Source organism: Anas acuta, chromosome 2 (assembly GCF_963932015.1).
Source record: "Anas acuta chromosome 2, bAnaAcu1.1, whole genome shotgun sequence".
NCBI classification, from domain to species: domain Eukaryota; kingdom Metazoa; phylum Chordata; class Aves; order Anseriformes; family Anatidae; genus Anas; species Anas acuta.
Genome location: NC_088980.1, coordinates 21,172,653 through 21,183,820, shown reverse-complemented (window position 1 = coordinate 21,183,820; position 11,168 = coordinate 21,172,653). Strand labels below are relative to the sequence as shown.

Here is an 11,168-nt window from a genome sequence, read left to right as displayed (position 1 = left end):
GGGAGAATGATATGACTGCTGTACTTGTTACTATGGAAATCTGTCAGTCATGAGTTTTCACTAACTTCCAGTGCAATGACATTGTAACAGCATGGCGACATATATGTCAACTTTGCAACAGCATCCCTCAGGAAAACCTGAATATGTATTTTTTTCTTTTCACCAGAGTCTGAGCTACCCTTTTTTAATTGGTGCAGTTGTGGTACAGAATGAGTAGGGATGAAAGAGCCTGTTCTTCCCAGTGTTTCCCCCCAGAAAATAGCATTTTCTTAATGGAGGTGCTTGAAAAGATTTCAGTTTCTATTCTGTTCTGGTATTTGCAAAATGACAGAAAGTTTTGATGGAAGAAGAAATTCAGGTGCATTATGAAATTGCTCCAATGATGTGGTAAAATAGAGAACAGCTATGTTGTGCTTGCATGTATTATTCATTGTAGTGAAAGATTCTTCAATGTATTTTATACATCTTGTTTGCTACAATAAAGCAGGGACCGTTTACATAAACTGATAACTACCAAAGTATGAGAAATACATTTAATAATGCGATGCTTAGAACTTGCCAAGAAGAACATGTACTAATTCCTATCCACCTCCATTGTTACCTTAAGAGCAGCTCTCTCCATAGCAACTGAAAACTTTTCAAGGCAGCAATAAACTAATCCTCTCCAGCTTCCAGAGCACCATCAAGAATTTTAAAAACATTGGACTTCCAGCAGCTAAATACTTCTGAGGATTCAAAAGGCCACAAAGCTAGATACACAAGCATTCTTTTTCCCTTCAGAAGGTAAGGAAAAAATGTTTAGAAATCAATGCATCCCCATAACAATGATACATATTCATGCTAACAATAAAATATAACTAAATATAAATATATCAAAAGATTTCCTACAATCTAAAACATACTAACCTTTAGTTAGTGAGTTAATGCCGGTTTGAATTCAGCAGTCTTTTTTTTATATATATATATTTAATTTTTTCTTTTTAAATACTGATTTAGCAGAGTTTCCTCTAAAATAAACCACACATGTATCGTATTGCATTTAAAAGATGATGATTGTGTGTGTGGTTGTTTAACACATGCGCATTATCGTTTGCAAATGTATATTGCTGACAGCATCAAGAGAGTGAAAATGTCCTTTTTGAGAACATAATTGAAACTCTTTTTATTTTTCTTCCACATTGGGATAGATTATTATTAAAGCAAAGATAATGATGTATTAGGAAAGATAGTGTCAAGACAGATTTACAGTAAAAAATGTCTTTTGTATCTAGAGTTTTAAAAAGTTGAACTTGTTGCTTCTGATGTGATTTTCTTGTTTGTTCACTGAGTTCTCTGAATGAAATTACGTCAGTCTTGAAACTTTCCTCTGATCATAAAATAGCACTAATCTTTAAGTACATCCTGCTCATTCTTGTTTTGTGTTGTATAGCTGGAGTTTGGTAACGTTGATAAAGTGTTTTGAAAATAAAACCTGCTCTATATTGCTGCTTTGTAATATAATTACTATGCAGTTGTATCAGAAATAGACTAGTAATCTTTATTTACAGCTATTTTGTTACTAAAAAGCTGTTTCATAATGGAATAAAAGTGAAAGCTACAGTATTTTCCTTTTCTTACTGAAGAGGATTATTATTGAATGCAATAACATAACACTGAAATGAAAACCATACACTTTACTTTTATGAGGAGGGAAGGGCAGTTTGAGTCAACCTCTTTTTGGTAATTCTACAGAAATTTTAAGGCCATGGTTGTCTTAGTTTCCTGCTGTTCTGGGCTGTAAAGCCCTCACAGGCTCCCTGTTGTTCAAAAACAGCTTGTCACTGCAAATCAGCTTAGCCGACCAATTAATAAATCCTTTCAAACATATTGCATTCACACTAATTAAGGGGTTGGGTTTTTTTTCCCCTTTACTATTCAGATTCCTCAGGTTTCAAGTTTAAGCTGGAAGTGCAAACAACAGTCCAACATTCAGTGCATATCACTCACTGCAGGAAGAGGAGATGCTTTCTCTGACCAAGCATCCAGCTCTTGGGGTGGTATGTTCTGCTTTCATATTCAGCGTGCTCATTGCTGAAGGACAGCTTGGGAAAGAGCATGGGCAGGATGGCAGCTATGCTCCCAGCCGAGGCTATCTGATGGAAGTTTTACGCGTTCTTTCAGCTGACAACACTGAGCTCCACATGAACCACTCACAACAACTGATCAAAATGTTACTGGAGAGAGCTGAGTGCCCACAGCGGATTTATGGCATGCAAGAGGATTGTAATCTGGTTAGTGCTTCAATTAATGAGGGATATCTTTACAGGATTGTCAGTGAGTTCTAAAATTGTTTATTAGAGTGAAACCCTCCTAAATACAAAACCTAAAGATGTAAAAGACTTGTTGTTGCAGCCAAAAATTGATAGTCCCCATTTTAATTGTTTCATTGTAAATTATTAATGTTAATTGTTTGATCTTGTAAAGAGGAGATATTCCAGACACGACAAGTATGCCTTAAAAAGCCCATGGTTCAGTCACATAACAGTAATAATTTTCCTTTAAAGTTTTCAACTCTTTATTTTCCAGCAAGGTTTTTCTATTTTTAACTCTTATCTAACTATTAAGTCATGAGCTTGAATTTGGGGTACAGATTTCCACTGTGGAAAGACATAGGTAAAAACTGGGCTCCAGTTCTGTCACTTTTTGTTGTTGTTGTAGTAGATTTAGTTTATAAAAATAAAACCCAGACAGGATTCTCACAGATTCATCTGCCAATTCACTGAAATGTTGAAAATTCAGGGGAAGTTTTGGTAAGCAGTTCAGGTCAAGGAAAATCAGAGACAGAACAATGAATCTGCAAATCCAAACTGGAAATAGTCCAAGGTACAGTTTCACAGAACGTTTGACTGTCTAGTTGAATTGAGACTGTTTTCAGAACTGATTCCTGATTTGACAAGAAAAGGAACAAAATTAATAAGATCATAGGTTCTGGTAGGAGGGAGACAGTGACAAGTGAGCGACTTAGCTGAAAGTAAGTACAAAGGGCTTGGTCAGTCTTGGCTTTGATTAATGATATTCTAGCTCTGGCTTGGTTCAGTGACCTACATGCAGCTGACTGTCTCTTTACATCAGAATTACAAGGATGCTCATAAAGGTGATTGCTTTGAGAATATACTATTCTTGTCAATCAGACTAGCTAATGAAATTGAGATATTTTTCTCCCGTGCAGAAGAAAACTACTCACTTCATTGTCTCTTCCTTCAAATGTTTTCCTTTTTTATATGATACCCAATGTGAAATTTCATACATAAATAATGTAGGTGTCAGTTATTCCCTGTGGGTATTTGTTATAAAAGAAATGAGGCAGGAGCTTTTCCTCAGTTTACATATAGTACTCAGTTACAATATGGACCCAGATCAAAATCTGAGAAAGTATTAACTGGTAATGGATATAGATGACTCCTAAACTTCACAAAACAGGGGTCTAGGCTTTCTTGTTCTCCCTCTTTGTCTTGCTTCTTTGGGTTGCCATAGTTTTTCTTCTATTGGTGATCTTTTTTTTGTGGAGAGCATAACCACTGTGTCCCTGAATGGAAGAAATTGAAGTGAAACTTTTCTGGGGCTTACTTTAGTTAGGACTTCCATGCTCTTTAGGCTTCTTCTTGAAACATTTGTGTGGGAAAAACATGAAGAATTTCACCATTTCCAGTACTTCTCAGTGTTGGATATACCAGTAATACTGCACACATCCTTCAGTGACACATGAACACAGTTCTCAATAGAAAAACCATGAGAGAGACAGACGGAATCTTCAGTCACATGCAACCCACACGGAGCTGTGTTGAAGTCTTCTAATATGTTTTAACAACATTGGGTAAGCTGAGATAGCAAAAGCTGTGTGAAAAGTCCTGTCTTTCAAGATCTCCAAAATTTGAAACAGAATGCCCCACCTTATGTTGGCATTTTCTTTCTCATGCTCGTTGGGAATAACTAATTGATTTCACACTATACTTTCCCTTCTAAATCCAGGATCCTTGTCATACCAGATGACTTTGGGTTTAGATTTCTTTCCTTTTTAATGATGTCTCCAATAGATATTTAAAATGAATGAAGTTTAACACTTTTTAGATCCTCTTCTGGTTTGTCATTACATATTGGCTCCCAAGACTCTTTAGATAGGGGCTGACAGCTCTTGATTGAACATGTGACAGTCCTTTATCTCCTAAGCACACAAAGGGCATATATTTCCTACAATTGTACGGGTGGTGTTTTTTTTTGTTGTTGTTTGTTTTGCTTTGCTTTGTTTTGTTTTTAATAAATTCTGGTCTCAAACAAAGAAAGTCAGCTCGTGGTTCCCAGTTTCAAAGATGGGCTTTTTTTTTTTTTTTTTTTTTTTGTGGCAAATAAGTTTTTCTAAACCAAGACAATGCAGGAGGAGGTTATACCTATAACATATTTCTGACAGTCTGACAGCAAAATTAGAAATGATGAACCAATTTATTTTCTCCCGATATCTCCTTAATAATTACCTTTTATAGGCTGACCATATACTATGGAATAACAGCATCTTTAACAACGCACCTGATTCCTTCTAATAAGCAATTTCCTTTTCAGTTATCTTCCTTGCAAGGGCAAACAAAAACTTCACTTGATTAAAATTTATCCCTACTGGGTTTTGAAATGTTATAGAAACCTTTGAAAATCTTTCCACTACATTCACGATATTTACTCTACTACTGTTGGGTATTTGAAAAGGTTAGTTAACTAACTTAAGGTTTTTACAGACAGAAAACAGAATAGCTACGTTCTCCTAGCCGAAATACTAATGTTTAGAGATGTACACTAGAAAAAGTTCAACTTCTAGATCTTGATAAACAATTTAGGCAGGGCACAGTCGATCATATTTTAATCTAGTTTACGTATGAGTATAAATATTTAATTTGGAGATTACAGACACAGTTGTCTTTTTTTAGATTATTTGTGACAATTTTTGCTGGAATTATTTCTATTAAAATGTGGCAGCTCTCTCGATTCCTCCAGGGAACATTGGCTTCTGAATACGACAATGTGTGTTTGATTCTACTCTGCTTCTGTGTAGGAAAATGAACTAACATACAAGGTGAGCCACACTGCTGAACACATCATGCTTGTAGCCATAAGCAATTTAGTCTGACAAAATAGGTTCTTTCTAGGACTCATGAATTTATTTGAGTATAATTATGGTCCTTCTGTGGTACCTTCACATGTTGTAGTGTCTTCTCACATACAGTCTCTCTGCTCTGCCACAGTGGTTGAGATTAGCTGGCATGGCTATAAAATGGTTGGAAAGAGACAGTTGGGAAAAATAAATAAGTTAGCTACAGAATGAATGGCAATAGTTACAGGATCTCTTCAAGAAAGACTCTTTATTCTGGAATTCACTATCTTATTTCCTGTAGCCTGACTTAGAGCCTTATTGGTCTTCTGGCCTAGTTTTAAAGGCTAACTTTAGTTTGAGCTAGCAAAAATTTCTGGAAAAATGTTTGTTGCATCAAGAACAATGGAGTTTTACATACATATATTTATATTTGAAATCTATGACTGCTCAGATAGAAAGCTTACACACAGAGAGTGTATCAGTTCAGTCCTTCTTGAAATCCATTTAAAGGACTAAATGATGTTGAGATGACTTTCTGCACTGGACTGAATTGTTCCACTTATCAGGATTCACTGAGAAAAAATAAAGATATACATATGATCGTAGGGTCAGTTAAGTCTCTTAACAGTGCACTGAATATGATATAACTTGTGTTCACATACCTTGAATTAACGACAGTGCAGATATGGTCTTTTTCTCATAACAGAAACACATACAGCATGCAGAGGTGAAAATATGATTAAACTGTAGACCTTATCTAATATATTTATAACCAGGAGTAAAATCTGTTGAAGCCAGTAGAAGACTTTCAGTTCTCCATGGTGAAATTCTGATCAGAATTCTTTCTGTTTTGTAGTAAATCTTAAATCCCTTGGATGCTTAATGTTTCTTAAAAATAGAAGAGGCTCTGGAAAAAGACACAAGGCATGATCTTGCAGCAACAGAACTGCAATGACTTACACATGCCCTCCTACTGTATATCCATCAGCCTGCATCCACATAGTCTTAGGTTTGATCCCGTATATATAAAAGAGATGAATTCTCCTATTACCCTCACTAATCAAATTTGCAGATGACTGGCAATGTGTTACTTGAACTGAATTTCCATTTATTTTAATTTTTTTTTGCAGTGCCTTGAACCAGATGCTGTGTTACTAATAGCTGGTGGAGGTTTAGAAGACCATCTCAGTGAAGAAGTATTTGAGAGAATTTCTCTTATTCTCCTCTACTACATTCTTCATCATAAAGATGGGTGTTCTTCAGAAGTCAGCTTGAGTAATAAGGATTATAAATTTTACCTACAGAGTATGCTCAGTTTAAGGCATGATGAAGACTGCTATTATTTTTCACGGAATGAAACAGAAGATACGTTAGCTGCAGTAAAGCTACATTTTAAAACTCCTGAAACCCAGGTAAAGAAATTTAAAATAACTTCATATTTGCTACTGATAAGCCTGTAAGCTAGTTCAGATATCACGTCTATATGATGGCTCTCCAGACTACTGGTAAATAGCAGCGTGAAATCACAGGCTGAATGTTGGTCTTTTGTTGTACATGTTGCTCAATGCTAGCCTTCTTGACTTGCTTTTGTCATGTGCTACCTAACACTTCCACAGACTTTGCTGAGAAGTGGTTGGGGAAGTAGCATGTTAGGGTCTATTTCCAGTAGATAATTTAGAAACAATTGCTTTGCCTAAGGCAGCTATAAAGAGTGTAGGTATGTTACCAATGATTGTACCTAAATGGCATAAACCAGAGCAGTTCTAAAACTGGTCTTGCTGTATAACAAAAATGATAAATCAGTCTGCTGTAATGAGATCCTTGCCAGAACCTTTACTTCCATATCCATCCAAAGTAGGGTGGAATGAGGAATCTGTCCAAAGATCTTATGGCCTCCTTTAGTTAGGACGCATATCTAATTATCTGTGAGAATGAGTATGCCTTGCAGAGACTGATACAAATAAACTTAAATGTTAATTTTTATTATTAGTATTTTAAGTAGTCTATTGAGTATATTAAACTGAAAACATCCTTTTAAAGTCAGGAAACAGGCACCAAGTTTTCTCAACACTATTTATTATTCCTTATCTCAAGTAGGACCTATAAAATAATAAGATATTATTCATGATTTCACAATCTAAAAAAAAATAAAATGTTTTCTTTGTAAAGGGCAATAAAATAAGGTTTTGCCTGATTAGATAACTCTTAAAGTACAAGTTGACCTGCTGTGAGAAGCCCGTTAGATCTGCTCATGATATATAGTTAAATTTGGAAATTAAAATTGCAAACTTTGAATTTACCCTTTTTTTTTTTTTTTCATTCAATTGTAATATATATCATACTGTAGTACGAGTTTCTTATGCAAGCGGAAGATGGCGAGGAGTCCTAGCTGTACAGCAGGATGCTGAGAGCCTCCGGTCCCTTTTTCTGTGTTCTTTGTGTAATCGTTTCCCATCATAAATTATTCATTGACCCGTACTTTTGGTTCTAAGTCTTGGTGAACGTGCTGATTTCCCCCAAAAAATCCAATGGTATCTGGGCAACTGTAAAGAGACATTGGTGGGTATTTGGCATGTCAAGATAGAACAACAATCCATAAAGTGCTTTACTGTGTAGTCTGTTTGTTTGTGCTGGCAGTATATTCAATTATTAAGTCTCTTCACTATGTGAGACTTATCCACTCACTGGCATGGGAGGGGGAGGGGGAGGGAGGGACGGGAGAAGAGCTTGTTTGTTTGTTTTTATGTTTTAATGAAAGGTACTCAAAACATTATAGGCTATCTAATGCTTAGAATCACAACACTTGTGTAATGGGAAAGGGCCAATGATGTAAGACAGTGATAGAAGAAAGGCATTTTTAATGCCTCTTTATATGTTTTTGTCTTCACAGAAAATATCTTCAGTCATAACAGCTAATATGTTATTTATCATAGAGTCATGGAATCGTTTGGGTTGGAAGGGACCTTAAAGATAACCCAGTTCCAACCCCTGCCATGGGCAGGGACACCTCCCACCAGACCAGGCTGCTCAAAGCCACATCTCACCTGGCCTTGAACACCTCCAGAGATAGGGCATCCACAGCTTCTCTGGGCAGCCTGTGCCAGTGCCTCACCACCCCCTGAGTGAAGATTTTCTTCTTTATATCTAATCTAAATCTCCCCTCTTTTAGTTTAAAACTACTACTCCTTGTCCTATCCCTACACTCCCTGACAAAGAGTCCCTCCCCAGCTTATAAGGTTTATAATTATATAAGTTATAGGGCTGCTATAAGTTATTAGGGCCGCTATAAGTTATAAGGCCACTATAAGGTTTCCCCAGAGCCTTTTCTTCTCCAGGCTGAAAAAACCCCGCTCCCTCATCCTCTGTTCATAGGAGCTTGAGCCCTTTGATCATCCTCATTGCTCTCCTATGGACTCACTCTAATAGCTCCATGTCCTTATGCCGGGGACCCCAGGGCTGAATGCAGCACTCCAGGTGGGGTCTCACAAGAGCAGAGCAGAGGGGCAAAATCCCCTCCCTCGCCCAAAAGTGGCCATGCTGCTTTTGATGCAGCCCAGGATACGGTTGGCTTTCTGGGCTGTAAGCGCATGTTGCCAGCTCATGTTGAGACTCTCATCAACCAACACCCCCACGTCCTTCTCCTCAGGCCTGCTCTCAATCCATTCTCTATCCAGCCTGTGTTTTTGATTGGGATTGCCCTGGCCCAGGTGCAGGACCTTGCACTTGGCCTTGTTGAACCTCATGAGGTTTGCACAGGCCCACCTCTCAAGCTTGCCAAGGTGAAAATTTCAAATGAGAGATGAAATTTCAGGTTCTGGAAATTAAAATGCACCAGATGGAAGGACAGGAAAAAATGCCAGCCTTCTCCCAACAGTGTTTAAGGCATATATATAGACAGATGTAAAATATATGTAAAATAAATGAACACTGTATTGGCTCATCTAGCTGACTTTTCAAATTAATTTATATGGAAAAAGATAAATCAACTTTTATAATTTTCACTCAGTTTTTGTTGTTGTTTCTCTCAAACCCAAAGCATTTGCAGTGAAAATAAACAAGAAAGGCAGAAATAGAGGAAAACAGGGATACATTTCCAGGTAAATAAGAGAGCTGTAGCCTTCTCCCTCACTTCAGACCTGCACACATCCATATACGTAGGTGTTGTATATGACTGTCTATTGCATCTCTTTGGTCACACAGGAGGGAAATCACCTTTTATCTGTAGAATAATTGCTTTCCGTATTGTCCTAGATAAGTGCCCTATAACAAATTATTGATTTCATTTAATAAATAGGGAATGAAAATCACTAAGAAAATTCTTTCTGAAGTCTGAAATAGACTTGGAAATTACATTTTTTGAGTAGATGCCTTGTACCTCCACAAAAAATTCACCCTTTCCTGCCAATTTCTGGAGTTAGTTGTGGAAGCAATTGATGATGACATAGGAATAGCAGAAACAACATGAAAATACTGCTAAAGGAAAACATTTTTCAAGCCTTTTTTATTTTATCCCCATTCTCCTGAAACTGTTCTCTGTTCCTTATTTGCTGTCCTGCTGTCAACTGCAGCTTTAATCTTAGTATTTTATTATTTTTTTTTTTTACCCTGGTTGCTTGTGAAAATGTTCTCTCCAGTTTCTTCTCCTGTCACTCATTATTTAAATGGAGGTGACCAGGGTTGTCTTTATGCTGTTTTGTCCTGATTTCAGTGTGTTGATGTGAGTACTCTGGAGAAAAATGCTGATATAATGGACAGAGATGGCGCTGATGAAAACACTCTTCCACGCCTGGCTGCTTTAATCATTACTCTGGCTCTCCAAGGAGTCTGTATGGGGAAAGCAAGTTTGCCCTCTCCAGAATTCTTTATGAAATACATTTTCAATTCTTTAAACAGTACCACTGAGCTTCAAGTGACAGGTAAGCTATTTATTCATCTTTAGGTGCCTTTCACAACACACATTTTATGTAAACTATGTTTAAATGCCTAAAGGACTTTCTGCACTTCATTTTAGCCTTTTCATCAAATGCCATTTCATTTTATAGCTGTTAAGTAGACCCTTCTAAATTTAGAAAATAAACTCTTTGATAATTCTCAGGGAGATATAAAATATTGTTACTGTGGTTATTAAGTAAGTACTGTCATCAGAATTTATGAGTTAGTTTCTCAGTGTAGTCTGAGCTCCAAGGGTGGCAGTCTAGCTGTGAGGGCAGAGTTTGCTTAGGCTTCATTTACATTGCTTCTTTATGCAGTTCATTATGCTACTGTAACTATATCACAAGATTAATCTTGGGGTAGAGGGGATAATTCATGCATGGTAGCCAGGTTAGGCACTTTAGTCCCTCACACTTCACTGCAGACATACCCCCAGAAGAGAAGTAGATGCAGTCCACTCTTATTTGAGCAAATATATATCTGCCTGATATATATATATCTCTGATATCTGCCCACTGTAACTTAAAATGTTTTTATGGTTTGTGTTTCCCTACCTGGAAACACAAGGACCCATTTTCTTCAGGAGTTCTATTGCTAGACATATTAGAAATGCTACTTGACCATAAATAAATAGATGCATTTGAGATTTCTAAGTGGTCCAATAAAATAAAATAAAATAAAATAAAATAAAATAAAATAAAATAAAATAAAATAAAATAAAATAAAATAAAATAATGGAAGCATCAAGCTCTCAGTAGCGGCTACGAAGTCCTGTAAAAGATTCTGGATGCTTAGCAGTTTAAGAAGCTAAACCATCAACTTGGGCCTACTATGGGTTTAGAAGGCTATTATAAGATACCTACTTTGTGGTAATTACTAAAAGCAACACTTACAAGATATTCAAAGCACTTTTTAAAAGTTACATTAAATAAGTGTTAAAACAGCTTAAAAAGTTTAATTAAGCATAGGTAAACATGTTTTACCACTCTTAGAGTGAAAAGAACTTTATTGAATCACATAAATAAATCATAAAGCAAAGAACAAAATTCTCAGTCCTAAACCTAGATTGCATTTGCATAAACTAGTTTTGCAGCAAAACCATTCCTTTAAAATTGCCAGT

The 11,168-nt window shown here is 36.5% G+C and overlaps 1 protein-coding gene across 5 annotated transcripts in view; it reads left to right on the top strand.

Moving 5' to 3' along the window:
* The first annotated feature begins 629 nt into the window (after positions 1–629).
* The window catches only part of SLC39A12 (solute carrier family 39 member 12), a 35,263-nt gene continuing 24,724 nt past the window's right edge, over positions 630–11,168 (top strand). For 3 of the 5 annotated variants that reach the window (XM_068673790.1, XM_068673789.1, XM_068673787.1), the window contains exons 1-4: positions 630–783; positions 1,919–2,270; positions 6,247–6,528; positions 9,825–10,032. In XM_068673790.1, coding sequence (XP_068529891.1) covers positions 2,001–2,270; positions 6,247–6,528; positions 9,825–10,032 — 760 coding nt within the window. In that variant the 5' untranslated portion in view covers positions 630–783; positions 1,919–2,000. Of the gene's footprint in view, positions 784–1,918; positions 2,271–5,019; positions 5,099–6,246; positions 6,529–9,824; positions 10,033–11,168 lie in introns of those variants that run through there. The other 2 variants (XM_068673791.1, XM_068673792.1) reach the window with 2 other exon arrangements.